This window comes from Chenopodium album, chromosome 23 (assembly GCF_948465745.1).
Source record: "Chenopodium album chromosome 23, dcCheAlbu1.1, whole genome shotgun sequence".
Taxonomy (NCBI): Eukaryota; Viridiplantae; Streptophyta; class Magnoliopsida; order Caryophyllales; family Amaranthaceae; genus Chenopodium; species Chenopodium album.
In genome coordinates this window covers 12,009,197-12,036,841 of record NC_137856.1, presented here as the reverse complement: position 1 = coordinate 12,036,841, position 27,645 = coordinate 12,009,197, and the positions used below count along the sequence as shown (strand labels likewise).

At 33.9% G+C, this 27,645-nt stretch overlaps 1 protein-coding gene across 2 annotated transcripts; it reads left to right on the top strand.

The window, feature by feature from the left end:
• The first annotated feature begins 960 nt into the window (after positions 1-960).
• Positions 961-22,663, top strand: LOC145608122 (preprotein translocase subunit SCY2, chloroplastic-like). 2 transcript variants are annotated; one of them, XM_081663723.1, is made up of 15 exons: positions 961-1,132; positions 1,260-1,350; positions 8,501-9,013; positions 9,535-9,623; positions 16,009-16,088; positions 16,198-16,287; positions 17,950-18,041; positions 19,108-19,191; positions 19,393-19,534; positions 19,974-20,090; positions 20,505-20,634; positions 21,124-21,247; positions 21,320-21,426; positions 21,846-21,961; positions 22,106-22,663. In XM_081663723.1, exons 2-14 carry the CDS (start codon positions 1,269-1,271, stop codon positions 21,933-21,935), a joined length of 1,740 nt encoding a protein of 579 aa, XP_081519849.1. In that variant the 5' UTR covers positions 961-1,132; positions 1,260-1,268; the 3' UTR covers positions 21,936-21,961; positions 22,106-22,663. The 2 variants fall into 2 exon arrangements, with proteins under 2 accessions (XP_081519849.1, XP_081519848.1); XM_081663722.1 differs by having other exon boundaries at positions 22,074-22,663.
• Positions 22,664-27,645: the final 4,982 nt, after the last annotated feature.

Below are 27,645 nucleotides of genomic sequence, written 5' to 3'. Positions count from 1 at the left end.
CTATGCAAATTCATGAATTATTCAATCAAATATTCAATCAAATATTCAGTCAAAAACCCATCAAATATTCAATTTGCAACTACACACTTCACAATTCAACCAAATAACAATCAACTACGAAACTGCATGCATATCTATTACCAAACTGCACAAAATCAACAAATACTCACTAAAATACCCATCAAATATTCAATTTGCAACTACACACTTCACAATTCACCAAATAAAAATCATCTACGAAACTGCATGCATGAATATCTATTACCAAACTGCACAAAATTAACAACAGGACTTCAAAAAAATGGCCACACATACAGCTCTACATTACACCTTCACAACAGCTAATACTCAGACAATTCTCTACATGCGGCTACTCAAACAACATCAAAAAATCAAATCACCATTAATTTCAAACTAATAATTTAGTTCACACACTAAATATCACAATCATGCGATTATTTGATTAATTCAGTAACCAATTTCGCAAAACCGCAAACCCTAATTTCAAAATTACTTCTTAATTCAGAATTGCATTACCAATTACATTAGTGATTAATATCAACTGAAGCCCTTAAACAAAAATTCGCTAATAATTCAATCTACTATTTAACCCATGTCGCAAAATCGCAAAATAAAACCCTAAAGTATAACTACTACCAATTGAAGCTTACCTCGTCCCTTCATTGGAAATGCAAAAGCTACCCTGATCAATAAGCCTCCTCCCGTGTTCGAAAATGGTGAAGAATGGTGAAAAACAAGACTCTGCACTAACAAATCACAAGCGGGAAAAATTAAGCAATGTTGGAGATGATGAAACGGAAATTCGCATTCAAACGGGTATGTTGTGTTTTATATTCGTACTTCTGTACGTATGAAGTATTAAAATGCACTCATTAAACGTGAAAACCCCAAAATGCCCCCGTGCTATTTACAACACGGTGCAGGGCTGAGAACTACTCTTAATGGCTGTGGCGGGTCGTAGGTGTTCAAGGCGTCCAACCCATTGAATTGCTCTCTCTCAGAGTCTCAGATATCCATTGAAGCGCATTCAACGTTCTCCATTGAAGCGCAGTTGACGTTCTCCGTTGAATCTAGTACTTGTATCCCCCATTGAAGCAGCTTCAATTCTGAGGTAAGTTGTTTGTATTTGTTATCATCATATCAAATATCCCTAAAATTATGAGATAATTGAACTATATAACCCTAAAATTATGAATCAAATTTGGTTGCTAATGTATTGTACAACACTTTAATTTTAGGTTTCAACTATGAAATCAGAGCTCTTTTCCCTAGGCCCAGGGCTGCCGCCCCTCCTGTCCTGCCTCAGGGACGTGCCTGACGCTACCAACGGTATTATTTATTTGTTGTATGGAATACTTAATTACTTTAATTTTTGATTTTGTATTGAAATATTGAAATGCTGAGATTGCTAGTTGATTAAATACTTACTTCGTTTCAATATAATTGCGCCGCATTCCTTTGTCAAAAATGTTGCATCATTTCATTATTTAGTAGGGTATATTATGACAAAGACTGTATTGTTCCTCAATTTCGTGTTGTCTCTTTTCTCTTTCTTAAATTATTTGCCATTTTAGAATGGTGTGATTATATTGATATGGAGGAAGTATAAATGATGACACTATAGAATGTTGATTTGTTTAGTAGAAAAACCAATTTCAGAGGAATTTATTCGAAGTTCTTGAAGTTCTTCCATGTTCTGTAACATAAAATTTATTCGAAGACCTATGAAATCCACATTTTCTGTGAATCACATCCTCTTGAATTATTCTTTTCTATATGGAAAAAAGAAAGTAATATATTGCTACCAATTTGCTACTTAAAAAGGAATCAGATGGGTTGACAGATATTAGCAACATTATGAGCTGATTAAACTTGATATGTGCGCCCAACCGCCCACAATTGAGCTGTTTATGTATTTGCTGGTATTTATGATTGTTCATAGGATAGCTCTATGACTTTCTTGCAAAGACTTCATGGTTTTGTGTCAATTGTGACATTTAGTGAACTGTTTGGAAAGAGCCTGTTGTATAACATGTAGACAAGCTAGTGGGCGTAGAATATGGTAAGTAAGCAATGTGCTCTGCCACCTTTAAAATTATTATTCGCTGCCATGAGCCATCAACTTGTACTGAAATGCATGGTTTTGTGTCAGTTGAAACATTTAGTGAACTGTTTGGAAAAAGCCTATCGTATAACATGTAGACAAGCCGAGTGTAGAATATGGTAAGTAAGCAATGTGCCCTGCTCCTCTTAAAATTATTATTCGCTGCCAATCCTGCCATGAACGATCAACTTAAACTTAAATGCTTGGTTTTGTGTCAGTTGAAACATTTAGTGATCGGTTTGGAAAGAGCCTATTGTATAACATGTAGACAAGCTAGTGGTTCTTACTTTTGAGCGTAGAATATGGTAATTAAGCAATGTGCACTGCTACCCTTAAAATTATTATTCGCAGCCATGAACCTGTGAACCATCAACTTGAACTGAAATTGTGGTAAAACTGAGGAGACTTAGTCCTAGTTTTACAACAAAGAATCAAGGTTACCGTGAAACATAAAGTGTCACAATGATGTTGTTGTATCAATCATGTCTCTATTTGATAAATAGAGCTATTTTTATTTTTGCTTTTAAATTAAATTTAATTATTATTAGTATTATGATTGTTTATTTATTTATTTATTTTTTTTTACCTTTTTGAATTTCTATTAACTTAAAATTATGAGCTAATTGAATCTCGCATTCAAATTTGTGAAGTATATTCAAATATATTCTTCCCTCCGTCTCTTAATTATATTCCTATTTCTAAATTTACATGGGAATTAAGGAACATAAAGTAACCTTAAAACCCATGATAAAAAAGTACAATGGGAATTACAATACATTTATTACTGTCTTTGAATAAAACAAAGATAGAATGATATTAAATAAAGCACATGTCATCAATTCTTTGAAAAGAAAAAGGACCAATCACATGTGTTTATGAAAAATAAAAGGACTAATCATATTCAATTATAGTGCTACAAATGGATTCAGAATGTTCAAATATGAGTGAGAAAATTATGGTTTCTAAGCAACCATTAATTGCAAAATAGAAAAATAATTAAAGTAACGCCACATCACAACTATTTAGGGATAATTTAGGGATATTTGGTAAAAATTCACTTACTAAAAAGCGAAAGTACAAATGTAATTTTGAAACACCCAAAAAGAAAAGCAGGAGAGTATAAAGTATTATAATATTACCGTTTTGAAGAGGTATGCAATCCGCTTTGCCTTTTTTGTTCTTTCAAAAATTTGCCAAAAGGTAAAAGTAATAGAGTATTTGCTTTTGTTTACTCGTGGAGTTACCTAGAAAAATATGATACCAAATGCAAAAAGGAAAAGAATTAGTGTTGTTTTAATTTATTTCAGACTAACGTCTCGTTTAATGCTTAAACTTTCTCCAAACTTTTCTCACTTAATGCTTAAGGTATTGTCAAAGAAATGAATTATTTAGAAGTATTAGAAAATCTTCTTTTTTTTTTTTTTTTTTTTTTTTTTTGTTTTTTTTTTTTCAATGTATCATTTGCTTTTGGATTGATACATAGGGGTAAATGACTTAAGTAAAACATCCTTTATTCATTTTTAGCGGACATATTTTGACTTTTAACACTATTCACAAACTTTAGTTTGTTTTATAGTTATGATAAAAAACAGTCATGTGAGATCTTGTTTAAATTGTCTCAATGTATATTTTTTAATAGCAAAATTTTTTCACTTGTTGATAGTTAGAGATATTAAGCATTAATCTCGTGCGTTGACAAACTTGTTAAAAAAAAATGTGTAAAAAAAAGGGCAAAGGAAGTAGTTTTTTTTTTTTTTTTTTTTTAAATTGACATGTCCATATTATATTCCCATTACGAGTAATTATTGAGAAAGTCATTGGTTGAATGGCATATAGAAATCATGATAAAACACAAATTCTAATTAAATCATATATGATAATCATTCTCGAATCAATATGCGAATCGGGGTATGATAGAGAGTTTAAGGCAAAATCCCCGTTACAGACCCACTTCAGCAACTAGAACTTCTAAATCCTAGCTGCCTATCGATCGGAAGTCATATCTGTACGGAAATCACTGTTAGCCCTACCTCTTGCTGTTCTTCCATTCAAGAGAGAAAATCTAGTTTGCTAGCTTGGTCGACAAGATCTAATCCGTTATCTTACCTTTCCCATTCATTTGATTTGCTCTTTCCTTAAGCTTCTAATAAGCGATTATATACATCCTGCTCCTGATCTTTTTTATTTATCTCACCAGCTTTGAGGCCTGAAAAAGAACTGGCTTGGTTAACTCCTTACGATGGCTTGGTTAACTCCTTACGAAGCAACCTATCTATGTTCACCTATTGACCTACTAACTTAATGGAAGACATAGTAACTAGAACGAAAGCCGTAATAAAAGAAAAGCAATCTTGAGAGGCAAAAACCCGTAAGATTGGCTAGGAGTGCTCAAAAACTCTTTGTTGCATATAAAGAATTTAGGGGATTAATGTTAGGTTTAATGAAATCAATTCAGGGAAATATCATATTAATAAAGGATGTCATGTATATAATTAGCTTGAATCTGATGCACAAAACATGAATTATCTTTTGATGTGTGAATCTTCTAGCTGGTTGAAAGTGGAACCACAATTTGAGTTTCTCTAATGATATGCAAACGTATGATCGAATTGCAATGAGAGACTTAACTCTCTTTTACTCTGCTTTTATCCTGTAGTACCTCCGTTTTCCTAAGTCTTACTCACTTTCCGTTTTCAACCATTAGTTCTACTCACTTTTACTTTAATTTTTTATGACAACTTTTTAATCATTATTTATCATCCTTAACTCCACTTTGTGGACCCAATTTTGTTGAATAAATCTCTTACTCTCAATCTCTCTCTCCTCCTTAATACAAAAGTACCCACCTATACAATCCCCATTTTTAGTTTTCCTTGTTTTGCATCGTTACAGTTGCAAAATGGAGGTAGTACATAATATATTCAAACGTTAAAACCCCTTTGATAGGAAGTAGTCCCTCTATTTCATATTATTTGCAACTTTTGACAAAAATGGATGCTACATATTATTTGAAACAAATGTTTTCTTTCCTTTTTAGGTTGTCATTTATGTGTATCTTTTTTCTCTTCACATGCATCCATTTTTTTCTATCTCCATTTTACACTCGCAAATAAATTTTGCGTAGGATTCCGTGCGGCCTTCCAAAGCTGCAAATAATATGTAATGGAGGTAGTAGATGAATTTCCCTGGCCCACTAGTTATGAAAATATCCTAACTTCTCTATATTGAATGAAGGAAAATCTTGAGTAAAGTGTGTTGGCTTATTCTTTCCCATGCAAATAGCCGACTGCTCACACGCTCACTAAATCCTATGGCCATCTCTACTTATATGCCGCTATTGTGAGTGTTTCTCAGTTTTATAATGTAGCTTTGTCACAACACTATGACCATTGATCCCGAATAATGGTTCGATATGTACTATAGTATTGTTTCAAGATATGCTTCCAATACTTAATGAAAACATACCTTTGTAATTGAAAGACAATCCATGATGGTAATCAATGAGGCTGATTGGCGAACTATAAAATTTGCAGGAATTTGATAGTGCATGATTATGGAATCAAATTGCATAAGATTTGTAGCATGATATATATATAGAAGCATGCCTTACAATCAAGTGTTAGAAGATGAATAAATAGCTTATTGAAGTTTATTTTATTTTTTATTTTATTATTTTTGTATGTCTTATATTTATTTGCTTGCTTGCTGTAAGAATACTAGTTCTAGATGTATGTGAATACATGATACGTGTTTCACATTCGAAAAAACATGTATGGCAACTCGTTTTTTCCTAACTTTGAAATGTTAAAATATTAAAAAGTATGTGAGTACAACAAAGTAAGGACGTTTTAGGCATTGTTGGTGAATAAAAACCACTTTAAGAATTGGCTTATATAATAGAGACTAATGTATAAAAAAAAAAAGAATGACAATCTTATGATTCTTATGATTGATTTTGCGTATTCTAGATTATCTATTTCAAAATAATGTTATAGAATTTTGTAAAATAGATAATTTTAATAGGAAAAATGGAAATTAAAAATCCTTTGCACTTTCTTCTCTAAAAATCCAACCTTCGTTTAATCCTACAAAAATCCAACCTTTATACCCCACCTTCACCAACATATTTTTTTTTTTTTTTTTCAATTCTCTCAATTTTCCTTCTCACTCCTCTTTCTCTCTCCTTGCTCCTCAAAAACGGAAACAATCAGCAGCTAGCCTCGCCACCAATTCCGCCACCACACAACAACCCACCACAACAAAAGCCAATTGCTGCCACTGTCATCAATCTGTCACCTACTTCCATCACAGCCGCATCAGCACCTCGAGCCCCCTGCTTGCCTCCATGCCTCCAAAACTTATCAACAACAACCAGCTTACACACTGACATACCGGCAGCAACCGCAAAAATTCTCCTCTGCCAGCTCCACTGCGACCAGCTTACACACACTGACATACCGGCAGCAACCGCAAAAATTCTCCTCTGCCAGCTCCACTGCGACCAGCTTACACACACTGACATACCGGCAGCAACCGCAACAATTCTCCTTTGCCGCTCCGCCGCGACCAGCACACACCTCCGACAGTCCATGCAATACGAATTCACCCCTATTACAACCTTGTTTGATTCACCACCAATTCACCGTCCATTCACCGAAAATCACACCCCTAGCCCCGACCCACTCTAATCCTCTCTCCGTTCAGCCACCTCTCCTCCCGTCCCGTCAGCCCTTTCCCTTCCCCCTCCCCCTCCCCCTTGAACCACCACCCTCGTGAACTCACCATCCCTATATTCTAATTGAAGCGTAATTCGAAGTTTAGGTTGGTGGTGATGGTGGTTGTTTGGTGATGAGGTGGAGATGGGTGCTCCCACAGTTTAGGCTGGTGGTTGTTTGGTGTTGTGGGTTGTGCGTGCAATTGTTTAGGCGAGCAAGGAGCTTAGTGTGTGTTGCTGCAGTGCAGGGGTGGCTGGCCGGCGGGAGGGGTGGTGTGGGTTTTTCGGTGGAGAGGGGAAGGTTCCATGGGGTTGGGTATTCTGAATTTTTTTGTTTTTAAATTTTTTTTGTTTTTTAATAATTAAAAAAGTAATTGACCTATTAATACTGACGCGTGGCATATAATTTACAAAAACCAGTCATCAACATGGATTTGTTGGTGAAGGTGGGGTATAAAGGTTGGATTTTTGTGGGATTAAATGAAGGTCGGATTTTGTGGGATTAAATGAAGGTTGAATTTTTTAGAGAAGATAGTGCAAAGGTTGGATTTTTAATTTCCATTTTTCCATTGTAATATTCTTTGTACTTTTAATTAACATAAGGCAATATAACATTTGCAATATTGTTCCAAAAAATATAAGTGTGTGGAATATGTGTAAAATACAAGCACATGATATGGGAATATGTCAAATGCCCAATTTGTGTATTGCAATGATAATTTTTTTTTTATTTATTTTATTTTTATTTAACAGATTAATATTAGTAATCAATATAAAACCCCATTTCTTAAAACATGCATTTATATACAATCCAAAGGGTTTTGGATTCAAACTCTCTCCGCCCACAATTATCTGCACCAAACGTCCTTTTTGCGGACTCCTAGGCAAAACTTTTAATGTAGTTTAATTAAGTTTAGGTGGGTTTAATTAAGTTGTAAAAAGAAGGGAAACTGGAGAGAGAAAGTGGTCCCATATGTTTAAGTTTGTTAGTGGGTTAAAGTGAGTGGGAAATAGGAGAGAGAAAGTGGTCCCATATGTTTAAGTTTGGTAAGATGGTCTTTTTACATTTAAAAATTTACTGAAAGAGGAAAGATAAAAAATTGTTGCACATCTTAGAGAGCACCCATTTATGGCAAATGTTGCAGATAATTGTGAGCGGAGAGAGTATTAAAGTATACTTCCTCCATTCTTTATAGTTGCAACACTTCTCTAAAATGGAAATGTCATTATAGTTGCAACACACTATAAAATGAAGGTTTTATGATTGTTTTATTACCTTTATTGAAAGCTCATGGCCCACTTGATTGTACTCCTAATTTCCTCTTAACCTCATTTTAAGTGTATTATCTCATGTGAGGTCCACTTTTCTTAAATATTGTGATGAAGTGTGTGCTGTGTTGCAACTGAGGAAGTAGATTATAGCATGTCTACATGTAAATCTCCGTGTATCGTCATTTATGCTATAGAGAAATGAAGTCAATAAAGTTTTTATTCCTCTTAAGTCTTAACTATTGCCTAACTTGGTTAAAATAGGGAAGAAAGGCATTATTGTTAATCCATAATTTGGACACTAAAACCCTTAGATTTTTTTAATTATTATTTATATGATAAAGATAAAGACTTAGTATGCAACTGATCTCAATTCTGTCTCCATTGTACAGGTGTTTACACTGTTCCTAGTCTTAAATTACGGCGAATTACCTCCCATACTACTAATCATGTTTGCTTACTACGCGTTCAAAGACATGTCCAAAGACATGCTATCTCTTTGAGTGTTCCTTGTATCTCTAAGCTGAATAGAAACTTGTTGTTGAGATCTTCTCGAAGGTTTCAGTATGTAGAGGCTATGTCTACACATCCTTTTTCACAAGAATTACCATTGTCAGAGTTAGATGATGCAGAATTTTCAACTCCATTGAATTATATCGATAATGATGGGGAGGGTTTACCTCCCGAAAAGAAAACATTTAAGAATAGGTTTCTGAACTTTTTACGGTTTGGATCAGTCATCAATGAAGCAGCTGAATCGTTTTTTAAGAGTGAGATTCGGCGTAGGTTGTTTGTTACTGCTGCTTTGCTAGTTATTAGCCGTGTTGGATATTTTATCCCTGTGCCTGGTTTTGATAGACGACTGATACCTCAAGCCTACCTGAGCTTTGTTTCCGGAGCTGCTGGTATGTGAATTGGTTAACACTTTCTTTGTATATTCTGTAAATTCTGATATGCTATGGCTTTCACTGAATAATTTCTCCAAGTATCTGATAAAAGGTCTTAACTACCATCTTAGTAACAATCTCTAATGCTTTAACTCTGTTTTCGTAACTGTAATTTGTTCTTTTTCGAAACTAAGAATGCCTATGACTCTAAGAGTCTTCATTGCAAAACACAGTGAATACATTGTTTACATTGTAGTTATGAAGTAGCAATTGAGATCTTTAGTAAGAAATTCTATGCTGTCTCTTAATTGATAGAATATGAAAGTTCTGATGTGGACTCCATACTCAGCAGTCAGCACTGCTGATTTTGAGATAAAATTTGGTTTTTGTTTCTCCTAACTTACTCCTGGCTTTGCTTTTGAGAAGTATTGCTGGCAAATGACTATAGTTTTGCTGTTGATGAATGAATTATAATTTCTCCAGACTTGCAAAATCAGATCATAAAAGAATTTGTGGTGACTAACTGTGTTTTCTTCCAGATGACCTTGGTGATTATGGTCCAGAACTTAAGATGTCTCTTTTCCAGTTGGGAATTAGCCCGCAGATAGCAGCATCTATTCTTATGCAGGTTGGTTATCCTGAACTATGCATGAACACATGCTTTTTCCCTGGTTTGCAGTTCTTCTTACCAGTTTTCTGCTGCTTAATGTTTTAATATGCTTACATGGTAATATTACTGATATTAGTGATATATGATGAAAGTTCACAATGACTGTAAAATACTAGGATTGTTGAAGTTGATTAAAATAGGGAACTTCCATCTTCTAGTTGGTGTAGATAAGGTGATAAGTAGACAATGCAAACAAAAATTCTAAGTTCCAATTTTTGTTTTAGCAATAAAGAATATGCTGAAGTCTGTCACTTGATCAAAACTAGTACCTGTTAAAGCATATTGATGTATGATGATGCATTACATACCTTGCTAAATGCCGATCCTTATTACTAACATACTTTGTTAAGACAAATCCAATCTTTTTCAATAGATTTATCAAAAAAAGAGAAAGACTATCAATATTATCTAATCCTGATCCTCGCAGTTTGGGACATTCTAATGATATAGAAATAGAAACTCTATCACCTCCATATTCATGATGAGTTTGCCTATATATTAGGTGAGACATGCATGGTGTACTACAAGATTAGAACATCATATGCTTTTTGTGAACATATTTTTGATTCTACAAATGTTCCACTTATGAAATTTATCATCAGATTGGTGGTTATATAAACAATGGATTAAAGCTCTAGTCAAAGACAGACCTTTTTAGCTTCATTTATTTTGTTGCTTGAACTCCGCCAGTGGGTTTTCCGCTGCAGTCCCAAGCCTGGATAAAGGAGGAGGGTTTTGGTAGGCCACTGACAACTAGTGCAAAACTTTGTCACATCTCTTGGCGTGAGCCACAATGATTGAGAGTATACTAGGATGGGTGACCTCCTAGGAAGTCCTCATGTTGGTTCATGTAGTCGACCCCACTAATGGGATTAAGGCGTTCTGGGCGAAGAAGAAGAAGAAGAGGAGGAGAATCAATATTGACATTTTTCTTAGTCAATAGGCCATTTAAAACTTTGGAATTAGTCATACTTCTTGTCAGATGTCACTCCAATTCTACATTTCGCTGCAAGTGCCTATGGTTAGATGTCACTCCAATTTTGAGACATTTGATGTGACATTTTGACACTTTTCTTGGGCAAATACACAATCTTTCCCAAAATGTAAGTGTCTAAGTGAGGTTTTTTTGGTCTCTATTTAGTAGAGTCCACTAGGTCTCTATCCACCAACCTTTTTTGGCTGTATTTGACCAACCTTTTTGGCAGTTTTCGTTTGGTATTGTTTTTAATGTCGTTGGTGTACCACTAACAACCAAGACAAGCCTAGTTGGTACTCTTCTTTGATACCAACGAACCTTTATATAATGCTATATATATATATATTAGTATCGATTAATGTCCACTTGTTTCTCGATTAATGACTTTTAACGGTACTAGTTATCACAACTCTACTACTTATATACCGAAATAAATTATTTTAACAGTTTAACAGCCACCATGCTTCGCAATAATAATTTTTTAACTAGAGAGTTTTGACCAATACCTAAACTTAGTCGACAATGAAACCTCTGACGTTTTAAGCTTCCGGCTTTACCAAAGTAGGTAACCCCAACCTTGTCTTCCTTAGATCAAGCACATCACATATCTGTTTCGTTTCTTACCTGAGACCGTAATCTCTAATCAAACAATTCTTACTATGTCTTCTTAAACAGAAAGATTACCCATTTGATATATAAGGTTTAAGGGAATAACATTCCCTTCTCAAACGAAACTTTTATTTAACTTCTCATATACTACAACAAACAAACTGATAGCTTAAACAAACATAAGCTGAACTAGAGTTTTCTCTACTTTAAGAAAGATGAAGAGAGATGAAGAACCAATCTGTCTCTTAAGGTGAGTAATTTTCTCTGGAGGACTCTTTAGTGCTTTCAGAGGAATTCTCTAGCTAACTCTTCCAACTATGCCTTCACTTTTGCTCTTAAAGGATCTTTATGCACTCATGACTCAGCAAGTTCATAAGAACCACCGCTTTTTTACAAATATATTTTACAAAAGATAAAAACGTGGCTACATGTATATTTTCGTGGGGTCAGGAATCCATTATCTCGTCAATCATCATCTCTTGTAGGCCACCTTCACTATCTTTGCTGTCTTCGTAATGAACATACGTAGGATTCTCTTCTTCTATGCCAAGGTCTATAACACATTTGGTTGTGTATGATTCATCCCTTGTCATGAACACTTCAAACACATACTCGTGGCCTTCAAATGATAGCACTTTCAACATCTTCTAAATATTTGTAGATTGACTCAGTATTGTTATGCTATCTACTAAATTTAATTTCATCTCGTTTGGTGCCACAATTGTTGTATTACCAACATGAAATATAACAGGAGGATTTTTAGTTATCTTTATAAAATCATTGAGATATTGTGACATGTAGAAAAATCCCAACGCTCTTGCTTTAGTAGGATTTTTAACAGCAACTAAATCCCATTTTCCCAAACATTATCAAATAATGTGGTGGACTGACTTTTCCTCCTACAACTTCAATATTCGCACACTGCCTCTCAAACCTTATTGAATGCGTACTGCTAAAACTTTGTAAGCTTTGGAAAGAACGAGTCATAAGGAGTAGGGAATTCATAAAAGGCATGTACCATTCCATAATCTTAAGCTTTAAGCATCCAGATTAAGAGTATCTGCATTGATGCGTAATGATGCATCTTTAGAGTTTTTAGGAAACTCTACTCGTTCTCCCCATAGGTCTCAAACATCAAAGAATCGACTGGATCTTGTTACTACTACTCGTACCATGCTCTGAAATCATTATATCTTATTTTATCTAGTATTGTATTTTGTATATTAGGGTTGAGTTGACATATCATGATTGTTACTTCAAACTTAGACTGCTCGATGGCAACCGTTAATTAAACCATCTCGTGATCGTTGTTTTACTGAAATGATCAAGCCTTGCATTAAGGCCCAACTCGAGGGTGAAACCCGCTCCATTGCTTTTTTCCGTTTCATTAATGAGAATAAAGGATGGTAGAGCAACAAGTGAAGGCAAGGCAGAGTTGGAAGGGTTAGCTAGAGAATTCCTCTGAAAACATTAGAGAGTCCTTTAGAGAAAATACTCTCCTTAAGAGACAAATTGGTTCTCCATCTCTCTTAAAGTAGAGAAAACACTAGTTCAGCTTATGTTTGTTTAAGCTTTCAGTTTGTTTGTTGTAGTATATGAGTATTGTAATCTTTTCAAGTTAAATAAAAGTTTCGTTCAAGAAGGGAACGTTATCCCCTTAAACCTTATATATAAAATGGGTTATCTTTTTGCTTAAGAAGTTCCATCATAAACACAGTAAGAATTGTTTGATTAGAGATTACGGTCTAAGGTAGGAAACGAAATAGATTTGTGCTGTGCTTGATCTAAGGAAGCTAGTGTTGGGGTTAGCTACCTTAGTAAAGCCGGAAGCTAAGAACTGAAGGTTCCATTGTCGACTAAGTTCAGGTATTGATCAAAACTTTCTAGTCAAAGAATTGTTATTGCGAAGCATGGTGGGCTGTCAAACTGTTAAAATAGTTTATTTCGATATATAAGTAGTAGAGTTGTGATAATTAGTACCGTTAAAAATCATTAATTGAGAAATAAGTGGACATTAATCAATATTAATATATATAGTATTATATAAACGTTCGTTGGTATCAAAAGAAATACCTATCAGTTGTTCATTGGTATCAAAGAAGAGTACCAACTAGGCTTGTCTTGGTTGTTGGTGGTATGACTTTAAAAATTAAAAACAATACCAAATGAATACCGCCAAAAAGGTTGGTCGAATACCGCCAAAAAAGTTTGGTGGGCAGAGACCAAGTGGACTCTACTAATTAGAGACCAAGAAAACCTCGTCACCCATCCTCAACCTCCTTCTCCGCCATTTATGAAACTCCAAAAGCTTGAAGCCATGAAATCACAAAAGCATAAAAAGAGTAGTATGAATTTTTGAAATTTAACGGCCGTTAAATGCCTATAACGGTTCCAAAACGCCGTTCCACCATTATGGGACGGGAGATGCGCTGCGTTGGGTACGATTTTTGACTCGTCGTTATAAAATGGGTTTTTCGATTCTGTCTCTCTGAAACCCGTTACAAAACGCTCGTTCCATAACGGAATGACCGAGTTTTGTTTCTATGGACATAACTAAAATAATCAGAGAGAGGAAGACAGATTAGGAAAATAAAGCGGAGGGTAATTTAGGAGAGAGAGTCAACTGCAATGGGGGATTGGGGGATTTTCACGGACAAAACTAAAACAATCAGGGAGAGGAAACACACACAGATTATATAGTATATTCTTGGTCATCAGGACATTGCTGGATGATATGTTTATTCTCGGTGTTAGTTAGTTAGCTACTTGTATCACCTTAAAGAGATTAGACAAGTTGGAGCGGTCATTTTACCCATTAGAAAGTGAATGGAATCGAGTAAACTAAGCTAACAAATGTGACAAAGACTAGGTAGACAGGATTAAAGAAAAGGGCTAAGCATAGCCAATTCATAAATTGGCCCATGAAGGGATAGAATAAAGGGTAAAGGTGGATAAGCAACTAATTGAGATGATTGGCTTTAAAATAGCCGTAGAAACATAACTACTTGATTTACATAATTAGGACACTCTCATGCCCTCAAATATAGAAAGAAGTAATTGGCTCAATGTCAATCCATAAATCCACACTTAACTCCTACTCATGAGAAATCAAGCAACCCAATAAATGAAGTCAACCTTGGTCTCTTATCTAATATGACTAGGTAATTAATAATTTAATATAACAAGCTCTCAAGAGATCAACAAAAATACAAGCAAATAGTACTTATGCCATTAATCAATCGATTAGCCTAATTAAACCCCATATTTGAACTCATAACACCCAAATTAATCATGGTTTGGTTTTTTTTTCCCAAACCCTACCCTAAGCAGGGTGAATCACCCCATCTCTCCCCTGGTGGGGCACTTGAATTCCCCACACGGTGTGAAGTCTCTGGAAAAGGAGATGAAACTCGGAGCAAAAACGACCTTGTGTTTCAGTGCTGAGATAACGTGATGATGATGGGATGATGCTGCTGCCTTTGCATTGTTGACGTTGCTATTGTAGTGCAGAATAAGGTGTTGCTGTCATTTTTTGATTGTAGGTGGTGGCAAGATCTGAATAGGGGCTGCTTTGGTGTGGTTGGAGGTAAGAAGTTATTGTAGTTGCTGATGGTAAGTGGTGTTGGCGATGAAAAATTAAAGAATTAACAATAATTAAATAAAATGATAAAATCAAAGTTAAGAAATGTGCCAGTTGACCAGTTCCCATAAGAACTCTTTCACCATTATGTATTATCTATCTATTCCCTAACGGCCCTCACCTACATATTCTATTATTTCTCTCTCTCTCACTTTAACTTTATCAGAATGTTTAATTAATAAATATATCCACTTACATATTTTTTTAATTAATTTAAACAATTTGCCTAAAACTATGTGCCCATCTCAATGGGGTATTTATACTGTAATGGAGGGAGTAAATCAATTTAGCCAAAAAATAAACAAATAAACATTACATATTATATTATTGAAAATAAGCTAATAATGCACAAAACCTATTTGTTATGTTCCTTGAACATTGCAATTTTTACCTCTTCTAATGTTCCACAAATATCTGCAACATATCCATTTTAGGAAATCAAACATCCCTTTTCACATTGCTAATACACAATAATACCATTACTTATCAATACTTTTTGCTTTTAGTTAGTACTTGCAACCACGTGGACAAGTTTGTAAATCTGCTTCTCTTTGTTTCTTTTTTTCCTTATGTTGCAATATTAAAGAATGAAGTACTAATTATGATAAATTAGCCGTGAAATGTATAAAGATGAAAAGGAGGTAAGTAGAGGTAACTTATTTAAATTACTACTCTATGGGTGCTTTACTTGCTCATGATTGGTTAGAGGGCTGCTACATTTGTGTTTGACAAGTTTCACCAACTGATATTTTCTTTTTAGTAGCTAAACACTTTTTGAGTTGTTGGATATTCTATTGGTGGAGCAGTTGTTTATGATGTAAATGTGAACCTCTTCCACTTATGTTTTTGTTTCAGTCCTGATTAACTTTTGATCATCTGTCCTGGACCTTTTTGTATATTCTTTCATTCTTATACATGCTTGTAATGATGTGTATTTTAACCTGATGGTCTACTTCCTGAACTCATTATTTTTGCTTCAATAGGAATGATCGAGTGGTTCATTAGCTCTTGCTTTCCATTTTTTTTTTCTTCTGTGGCTGCAATTCTTAATATTGTTAGTTTGCCATCTATTTTTGTTTCATATTCATAATGATGTGAGGCTTGCGTACTCTATGCAGATACTTTGTTATGTTGTTCCTGCCTTGGTTAAGCTGCGCAAAGAAGGCTTAGATGGCCATGAGAAGATCAAGGGTTATATGTGTGTGTGCACAGTTAGTCCTTAATATGACTTTGGTTGATATTTTATTGTTAAGATATAGTCATAATTAACTGCTAAAGCTTTTGTGATTATCCTAATTAAATCACAGATGGTGGACCTCTCTTGGCTTTGCCATATTGGAAGCTGTGATAGTTGCCTGTCATTCACTTCAGTATTCCATCTATGCTGCCAGTCATAGGTACTCAATATTGATCCTTACACTTCCATATAAATTTCGTTTCTAGATATTGGTCATTAGCATTTATTGAAGAGTTAAACTTATTAGAATAATAAAAGTCATAAGATTGTACACAATGGTACCTTGTATGTTAAAATTGAATATTGTATTGCGCTAGTACTTGAATGTCCCTTTTTCTAAATAATTTGTTGAAAAATATGGAAATTTTCAACGGTGACCCCCAACTTCTACTACGCACCAATGGTGACCTTTTTTTTTTTTTTTTTTTTTTTATTATACAAAATGACCCTAATTAAGAAATTTATCTCACATCTGACATTAATGAGTGTTATTGATTTAAAAAAACAAAAAACTAACTATGGTTGGCTTTAAAAGAAACCTAAAAAATAAAAACCACCAACCCAGCCACCACCTGCTTCCTCATCCCCACCCCACCAGATGCAGTTAGCAGTCTTAGCACTACCTCCACCCTCACTGGAGCCACCATCTCCACCTTACCTTAGTGTTGCAACCACCACCCAAACCAACCACGCAAATCACTCGCAATCCCTTGCTTTCACAATTCATCAAAACAATAATAGCAACAAAACAACAACAATTCACCAATACAATCAACATCAATTCCCAACAACCACCACCTACCTTCCCCTGCTTCCTAATGCTAGCAATTCCAGCCACCTCCCTACCTCCACCTTTAACCTATCACCGCTCATCCCAGCGCAACAACTCCCTCGCACAGCAGCCCGCAACCAACCAGCACCGCTTCCCACGAGACAACCACCGTCAGCCGCCGATTTAACCACCAACACCTCCAATTCGACCACAACAGCCACCATCGTACTCGGTCCACAGCAAAGCAACCACAAGAAGCCATGCCTAATGCTCCAATTCAGCCAATGAATCAGACCCTTCAGAGCGGGCGCTCATTCCATTGAAGCGGTCGCTCCTAGTTCGATCTACAAAATCCAATTCGTGTTTGGGTTCGGCGGTCTGGGGGTAGTCGGGGTTTTGAGTTCGGCGACCTAGTGGTGGTGACGGTGAGAAAGACGAGAGGGAGGGTTGTGGGCGGGGATTTGGGAATCTTGCTTGGCGTAGTCAAGGTGAAGGTGGAGTTGGCGCAGTGTCACCGGCGGTCGGGGGAATCTAGGTAGTGTCCGCGGCGATCGATGGAACCTGGGGTAGTGGTTCTGGAAGGGAGATGGTGGCTGGTTTTTGGTGGTAGGGGTTACTTTTTTTTTAATTTTTCTTTTTTGTTTTTTAAAATAGAAATCTAACCATAGTTAATATTTAGTGAAATAAGGTCATGAGTGATATGAAATTTTTAACTAAGGTCATTTTGTATGATATATATAAAAAAAAAAAAAAAAAAAAAAGGTCACCATTGGTGCGTAGCAAAAGTTGGGGGTCACCGTTGAGAATTAAACTTCATTTGCATAGGAAAATTTATTCTTTTTTGGGTATCATTGCCCTTTTGCATTTTAGTTTAGTCTAAAAAAGGCTAATTTTTTTTTGATGCCCTTAACCCTTCTAAGGCTGAAGTTTGTACGTAAGCTGGTTGGTGAGGCATAAATGAGAATTACACGAGTTTTGGTTTATATGTTTATGGTCTATAACAATGAGTGTCACATTAAAATGGCTTATTCTTATTCATAATCTTTCCAGGGTTAAGCATGTGATGATAACATCTCTCTTGCTGGTCTGCGGTGCTATGACAATGACATGGATATGTGATAAGATTTCAGAAGCTGGTTTTGGTATGCTTTTAGTCAATTATTCGTCAATTTAAAATTTATTTGATCTTGACCTATTCATTTAGCATTTTTTTTTGCACAACTTTGATGTATGTCTCTTGTGTACCATCTTTGAATTCCTAATTTCCATTTCCTAACCTTTAAGAAAAGCAAGGTTGAGAATGAGTAGTTGCTGTAGTTACAATCGATTAGCAGTTTTCTAGAATTCTTTATCAAAATTGAGAATGAGTGTCAAGTTTTTTGCAGCAATTGTGCTCATCTGTGGTGGACCCTGGTGGTTATTTAAGAAGGGGCTTAAATAATAAAGCATTGGCACTTACTAGACTTAGGTATCCTAAAAGCTATAGAAAATAAACTAAGGCCTTGTTTGGTTGATAAGGCAAATAAATTCCCATAGGAAGTTATATTTCATGGGAAACTATTTCCCAAATGAAATTCCTAGGAATTTCTCTAAGTTGTTTGGCTGTGACAATGGGAAGTAGAAATTCCCATGATTTCTAATTTTCCCCATTTTTGATTTTTAGTGTCAACCAAACAACTACTCAAATTACAAAATCCCATGAATTTTCACTTCCCCCATTTTCTTTTGTCAACCAAACAGCCCCTAATTTATCGACTGAACCCTTGGCCTAATAAAAAAATCCAAGGCTTTAGGATTCAGGCCATACACATAATTTAACTAATTAAGATGATTAATGGCCCAACAAGGCCAACATGTAAACCCATACTTTAAGAGCTTGGAAAACCTGTGTCGCTCTTAAAAGCAATTGAAAATTGTTATGAAGCCCATTTATAGTTTTCAATCCAAGTCACAAATGTTACAAAGCTTGACTTGCCATGAGAGGCTGATCCAAAGTGCTAGGTGATCAAATGAATTTTAATGGGCTCATAAGAAGGCACATTATTTTGATTATGCTCAGTCAGAGACGTCCTCTAGAAGTTTACTATTTAGTTATGCTTTGACCATTTGGTTCCCATCAATTGAAATTTTATGATAAGAAATTAGTGATTGAGTTGATTCAAGATTCACCCAAACAGTTATTCAGTTTCGACTTATGACTATATTCAGGTCAAGGATCTTCTCTGGTTATCTGTGTTGGAATATTGACCAGCTACACCAGTACACTATACAAGATGCTGTCTCAGTTTTCAGGTAAGAAAAACTATAGAAAATTTTATATTCTGATGCAAAAGTCTACTCTCTCTTGACATAATTTGCTTGACTCACACTGTTCATGAAGAAGGATTATGCTGCCTAATCAACTAATTATATTAATGCGACGAGTTTGGCAATGTAGGCATAATATGAAGTGTATGTTGTGAAACTGAAGCTCTTTTCTTTGCTGTTTTGCAGGAAGCGCTTTAAATTGGTCGCCTTATGCACTTGCTTTACTAGGTATATTTACGGCTGTGACCATGTGGGCAGTTGTTGTGACTCAAGGCTGTAGGAAAGTCAAGCTGCAGTACTATGGTTTCAAGCTTGCTTCCACAGCCAGGTAACTTCTGTTTCTGTTATAGGGATTTGATTTGGTGGTTTCTCCAATAGTTTGTAAGACAAATACCATATACAATCAGCTTATTTCCAAGTGAAAAGGGGGAAAAAGAAAAGGTAGAAGGCAATAACTGCATTTGCCCCCATGATAAAATAAAGTTCAAGCAAATATGTGGACTTAATATTGCTCCTCAGATTATATCCTCTATGAAACCATCGTAGCTGTATTACTTTTATTCACTGTAATAGTCATTTTAGGAAAAACGGATTTGAGCATATTTTGACTAAATAAGGATGTAATTTGACATAAAGTTAGTAGTTTCTCTGTAAAGAAATGTTCAAATATAGGTAAAGTGTGAAGCAGAAATGAATGGTGTCTAACTGTCTATACTATATGCATGTTTTTATTTGAAGCTTTACAATCAATCTTATTTCTTGCACAGAGATGCATCTCCTGTTACCGAGGTGGAGCCATACATTCCGTTCAATATAAATCCATCTGGAATGCAGCCTGTTCTCACCACATCATATCTCTTGGCATTTCCTAGTATACTTGCAAGGTCATAATCTCTGCCCTGTTTTTATATATCTAGTTCATTGTAATGTGTTTGTTAACGTATGTATGTATCTGACTTGAAAGAAGGGCTCCCCAAGTTTTCTTTGAAAAATAAAAATACACACATATCAATGTGAGCCGTATGTTCATCCACATACAGTATGTGTAATAGATTAGTTTTAGGAGGGGCACTTTGGGAAGTTTAGTATCATTAGGTTAGTTGTCTTTAACCCTAGTATAAATAGAGGGAGAGGGGAAAGGAAATTTAGTATCATTAGGTTAATTGTCTTTAACCACATCATATATTTATTGTATATGTATAAGAACTATAAGTGCCTTACTGGCTCCTTTTTTTCATCAGTTCTTGTAAGATCTATTGTATTCAGATTAGTTCTTTAACATTAAGTGTTATTTGCAGTCTGATCGGCTCACGATTCTGGGAACATGTGAAAGAGATTTTGAACCCTGAAACATCAATTGGTGCAGCACCCTGGGTTTATTACACAATTTATGCGTTCTTTGTTTTCGTTTTCAATATATTTGATATTGTAAGTTTACCAACTTATTTTTAATTTCTGGACTTGTGATTTTATGCTTTCTCGCTACTCATGTTCCAAAATTTCTATCAAACATGTTCCTGTTATTGCATTAGGCCATTTCCATTTGAGCTAAATTTAATAATTTGCACAAATTTTAAGAATTTATTTGAGTGGATAGGTAGGTGTACGAAAAATATGGTTAAAGTGAGATAGAATGTAAAAATAAGTGGGTGAGTGTAAGAAAAGATGATATGATAAAATACTTGGGGTAAGAGGGGGGTAATGTAGTGAAAGGGGTTTGCCAAAAATAGAATAAATTGGAAGTGTAAAGAACCATTAGAAACAAACCAAAATGAATTGTTAAGGTCGATGTATGATGGAAGGACGTGCTTGTGCATTTTGTCATTTCCTACATATTACTAATTGCTGGCTGTGAGAAAGAGTGTGCATATGTTTAATTAGCAGCATCTGTAAACATTTTTACTGAAAATCCTCCAGGCCAACATGCCAAAGGAAATTGCTGAGTACTTGAACAAGATTGGTGCTAGAATTCCAAACATAAAACCAGGGAAGGCAACTATTGAATATTTGACTAAGATTCAAGCATCAACACGTTTTTGGGGTAAGTTATTAGTTTTCTTGTTTAGTAATCCTCTCTTTTCGCATGTATTATCTCTTATTTTGAATTTTGTAGGAGGCATGTTGTTGAGTATCTTAGCCACTGGCTCAAGTATCCTTGATCATCATTTGAGACGCATCAATGAGAGTTATGCTATTGGATTCACATCAGTTCTTATCATTGTAAGTTTGATACATATCATTTCCTTTTACTTCAGATGGATGTGCTTGTTATGAGATTAGGATGTACAAATGCATTAATCTCCTAAGACTCCTAAACAGCATCATGATCTCTGTGTTGCTTGTTGAACACCTGTAAATCATGCAGAAGAAAATCACACAATTGGCCTATATTGTTTTATAGGACTAAATTGTGAAAAATTATTAATCTGGTACAGGAAGATGAAGGCTATCATTTTTCAAGAAATATAGCATCTGAAATCTCTCTCCTCTCGTACATCTTCTCCATTGTAGCCATTTTGTTTGGAAATTTTCATATTCCTGTATTAATTAGTAGTGTTCATAGTTTGCAATTTTTCATGCATCAGTACATTTTTGGATATTTCCACAAGTTTTAATATGTAGCTGCTATTGTGATGTAGGTGGGTTCTATTATTGATCTGAGAAGGTCCTACCAGGCCTACAATGTGATGCCAACTTTGAGTAAAGTTCTAAGGCGGTATGGCTTGTGATCATGTGTATACTATACATATTTCAGGTATCCACTTGATTTTTTTTTTCTTTTTATTTATTTTTTTATTTTTTTATTTAAAATCCATACCCTTCATTAGCATGTGGCTTATGCTCTTTTTTGTGTAATGGTGTTACAGCATAAACATCAACTAACATAGCTGCTAATTAGGATAAATCAATCCATCTGGATTCACCTCAAATGGACCAAAATTGTGAGCTCACCTAAGACTAAAGCCAGAAGATGAGTAACCACTGCGAAGCTGAAGTTTAAACAAATTAGAAGCTACATTGAGATTGAAAAGGGACTTCAAGTTCGCCTTTTATTAAGCCAGCTTGTTATTCCAGGTTGCTCCATGTAGTTGAATTTTCTGTATTGGTTTGCGAAGGCAAGGTGTTGATACTTCTGTTCCATTCAACTACGAAATTTTGGTACAAGTGATTCGGCCATACTAATGCCTCAAGCATCCAGCATGTAAACTGAATTGTACATGCCATCCTCATATGCAATACCCGTTTTTCTCAGCTTGTAAATCTCCGCTACATTAGAATTTCATTGTAGAGTCGTAATAGCTTCTGTTATTTTACATAGTTGAAAACCTAAACTAGGAACTTGGTTGCACCGACATTTGTATGAGGTTAGTATGTAATAATTGGTATTTTATCCCTTTATCCAACTTCATACCCATTGCTGTATCTCTCTGATTAAATGGTAGACCTTTTATTTATTGATCTATTTGTTATATTTATATTTATTTTATTTTATTTTATCTTTATGTGTAGTTTTTATCAGAGGGAAAAAGAATAGTGCCTTTATTAATCGATGGACAGTTTGTCCATAATTGAATACTTACAATTTACAATTTACAATTTGTCCAAAAAAATACTTCATATCTTTTACTTCCTCCGTTCTTTTATTATTGCACCACTTGCCTTTTTAGGAAGTTTCACAAATATTGCACCATTTTCTCTTTAGAAAAATAAAAGAGTAAGTTAACCACAACTTTTAAAAGCCCTTTTTTTTCCATTAAATTTCCACTTTTTTAAAAAAAAAAAAATTTATAATAACTTTCACATCTCCGATTGTTTTTCTTTCTAAATATCCATGCTCAAATATACCGTGCTAATTTCGCTCTAGTATTTACAATTTACATCTTTTTCACAAACACATCTACACTAATTTATTGTTGTTTAGCTTTTTTTTTTTTTTTTTTTTTGGAAAAAAAAATATTGTTTAGCTCTTTTATTAATACCATATGAATTAATTGTTTATTGTTGCACTCTCGGACTCTCCCACAAACATCAAATATATCTCTTTTTAACTCCATTTGTGCAGTAATTTATTAGTTTCCATCTATTACCCACAAAGGCCACAATGTATTACGAAGTATAAAACTAAGTGTAAACATAAGTATAACTAATATAAAACAGATGAAGTACTACTCTCTCTGTCCCAAAAAGAACGACCCATTTGGGTTGATTACGCGGGTATTAAGGAAGTTAAGTAAAAAGAAGTAAAAGTATATTGGAAAGATAAATTTACATGGGGTTTGTAAAAAAATAGAGAGCGAAAGTAATAAAATAACATGGAAAATCAAATTTTGATATAGGGAAGCTAATTTTGCACAAATATTGTAGTAAAAGGCTAGGGGTACACTTAGTGTACAATATTCTTTTGTACACCACCAATATAATCATTGCAACTCAACTAGTTTAAGAGGGAAAGTGAAAATAGAGGAGGGAAGCGTCGGCGGGAAAAAATTTCGCCATTCACCGCCTAGGAGGGGAATTGGTGGGATTCTTTTCACTTGGGCGCCAAACTGTAGGTAGGCAATTAATGTATAATACAAAATTCATTTCCTAGACAATATTATTAATTCTTAGGCATATTTATCTTCTTCCCCAAAAATATTTACAATGAACATAGCTATTTGAATTTCAATTATACAAAGTGGGAAGAAAGTGTTTGTGAATAAGTACATCCTTCAAGCAAGGATTTGTGGGTAATTAATCCTTGTCAATAAATTTATATTTGATTAAATTGAAACTTTCATTAATCAGTTTGATTCATCAACAATAATTTTTTTTTTTTGGTTGAAAATAATCAAGTTGGCTGAATATAAAGGTTTTTTTTTTTTGGATTCTTGTTAAGCATGCAATTGCTTATTAGGTGTTGAATAATTGGTGCTCAAGTTGCCTGAATAAAAAGGTTTGGGTTGATTGAGGTTTGATCCACCGCACCGATTGATTATCACATTCTTAAATTTGGGGTTTTTTATTTGGTTTCATTTTTTATCATCAGAGTGGCTTGCAGGATTGGTGTTGATCACTAGCTAGAGTTGTTTTGATTTGACGTGTACTGGTTAATTAGGGGAAGAAGTGTTTTGGTTATTTTTTTTAGATTGTTCTGGTATATATTGTTTTCAACGTTCTGGTTATTTTAAAACTCGTATTTGCATATGATGTCTTGTATCAAATTGGTTTGTAAGATATGGGTACAAAAGATAGGAAGTATCAAAACACTTGTTCGTTTGTAACTAAATATATATTGTATACGAATATTATTTATGATTTTGCAAATACGAGTTTGATACATTAAATTTTTTTTAAAAAATGTAAATGTTATATTATCATAATTATGTACATTTGTCTTTCCCAAATTAGATGACTTGGGAATTTGTTTTCAAAATAGCTTTGGATTAGATTCAAACTTGGGTGAGGTATAGTAGCAACAACAATTCTGTAAACCAACCAAGCAGGGGGTATCAACATGTTCATAAATGAAATATATATTATTTTGTATGACATGTGTGGATGTCAAATGAATTTCATGATGCCTTTAAACAGAATATGATACCGTAAAATATAATATGATCTTTCGTTAATGCAAAATAATGTAGAATTAGGTTAAAAGTTTAGGATTGGAATATGATTTGATACTAATAAAAGTGTTACGATCCTGAATTCATTTTTCATGAATTAACTACATTAATCAAAGTGGGATATTTTAATAGGCGGTCAAATTTAAAACTATTTCAATTGCATACCGTCATTCACTAAAGGGTTTGTTTTCTTCACTTTATAAAAATAAGCTTCAAGTCTAATAAGTTCAGATGAGTTCGAATCAGTTCATATAATTTATAATTAGGTTAATTAAGGCCTTGTTCTGTTTACCTTATTTCTACTTATTTCAGGGTTAATAAGTTCATATAAGGGTTGATAAGTTAAAAAAAATTCAAATAAGATAAGCAAGTTTTGGAAAAATAAGTTCAGATAAGTTGTGATAAGAGTTAATCAGGGTTACCCAAGTTTAATTTATAACTATAATAAGTTTTAATAAGGGCTAATAAGTTCAGATAATATCAAATAAGTTCAAATAAGTTAAGATAAGTTCAGATAAGATCAAATAAATTCAGATAAGTAAAAATCAGGTGAATAAAACTCACCCTAAATAAGTTAAATAAGCCTTAATATGTTTCATTAAGCTAAATAAGGTCTAACAAGTTTCAATAAGTTATAATCAAGTCTTAAAATGGTCTTTTCTGTTCATCTTATTTTTACTTATTTCACATTTAATAAGGGCATGTTCACATTTACTGAAGTGAACTTGAATGAACTGATTGGAGGTGAACTGAACTGAATTATATTGAACTGTTAGGAGCTGAGCTGAACTGAACTGAGAATAGAGCTGAAATGAATATTAATTTATAAGATAAAGAAATTAGGAGCTGAATTGAACTGAACTGAGAATAGAGCTGAAATGAATACTCCCTCCGTTCTGTTAATATTGCAACAAGGAGGAAATTACGCATCCCAAAGCACATTTTATATGCTAAATACGTATGATTGTGTAAGAGTAAAAATTATAAAAAATTGATACTGTGAAAGTATTTTATGAGACGAATCTAACAAGATCTCACATGACTATATTTTGTTTAACGTATAAATCATATTATATGGTCAAACAAGAGTGATGAATCGTGCAAAAAGTCCATTGTTGCAATATTACTAGAACGGAGTCCATTGTTGCAATATTACTCTGTATGTACTCGTGGACAATTTGTCTACTGCTTGTAATTAATATACCTCCCTAGGTTTTCGTTAAAAAAAAAATGAATAATCGAAGTATTTATTTTTAATAGGGTTTTTATGTTTTTTGTAGTATCATAATTACATTATTTGAAGGAGATGAAATTTGTGGCAATTAATTGGCCAATGAGGAACAGTCTCTACATATAATGTAAACTTATACAACACCCTACTTTTAAGGAAACAAACTTAAAGGTTAAAATGATTCCGCAAATACGAGTATGATATATTAATTTATTTTTATATAAAAAAAATAAATGTAAATTAATATGAACTATCACATTTGTCTCGTTCAAATTACATGCCTTGGGAATTTGTTTTCAAGGCTTCAATTTTTATAGCGCTTAGGCCTAAAGTAAATGGTCATGAAAAAACTATGAATATAGCTTTAATTTGGATTGGATTCGATCTTGGATCACGTAGCAAACAATAATTCTATAAACCAACCATGTACTGGGTATAACACGTATTGTGAATGAAATATATATTTTTATGTATGACACCATGTGTGCGGATGTCAAATGAATTTCATTACACCGTTAAAATCCTGTATGATATCGTTAAATATAATATGATCTTTTATTAGTGCAAATTATTGTAGTAAGGGTTTAGGATTAAGGGTTTAGGGTGTTAAATATAATAGGATGATAAAGGTATTTAAATTTGTTGTAGTTAGATTATAATGGTATTGAACTTTGTTATGGTTATATAACTTAATAATATGTATTAACAAAAATCTACATAGAATTCTTGTGTTTTTTTAGATGTACAACTTTCCAAATGGAAAAGTTTCTAAGTGTATCACTTTCGTTTATAAATTCTATAATGATTTCTTCTACATATTATCGAATTTGACTACATGATCGATAATATTTGTCTATTTCCATGTCTTAAAAAATTGTGTCTAAGGGCCTGTTTATATTTACTGAACTGGACTGAACTGAAGTGATTGGAACTGAACTAAACTAATTGGAGATGAGCTGAACTGAATAGAGCTGAAATGAATATTTTATGAGAGAAGGAAATTATATAGGAGCATAACAAAACTTGACTGAATTAATTTGAGCTGAACTAAACAGAATTGAATAGTACTGAACTGATTAGAGCTACACTGCGCTAAACTGAACTGAGTTAATTTTAAATCTATTATAATATGAAATAGTAACGGTTATTTATTGGTAGGGAGGTCAAATTGTAATTATTTTTACATTATATGTGTTTGTAGTAAATTTTGAAATAGAACTTTAATTTTAAAAACAAAAAACATTACTATAGTTAGTGTATCTTGCCATTTACATTTAATTTCAGTTTAGTTCAGTTCAGTTCAGTTTCTAATTTTCTTCTCTCATAAACAATTCATTTCACCTCTGTTCAATTCAGTTCAGTTATTTTTTGTAAATCGAAACATACCCTTAGTTAGTGTAACTTGCTATATATGTTTGATTAACTCTAACCTAAAGTATTGTTTGTAATCATTAATGTATTTAAAGTATCAAACATTCACTAAAATGATTGTTTTATGTAGTTATTCATGTATTTATAGAATCATATCCATAAACATGGTTTATATTCATTAGATAATTGAGTTAAGTTTAAGTGGGGCGGGGTACATCGTACATGTGA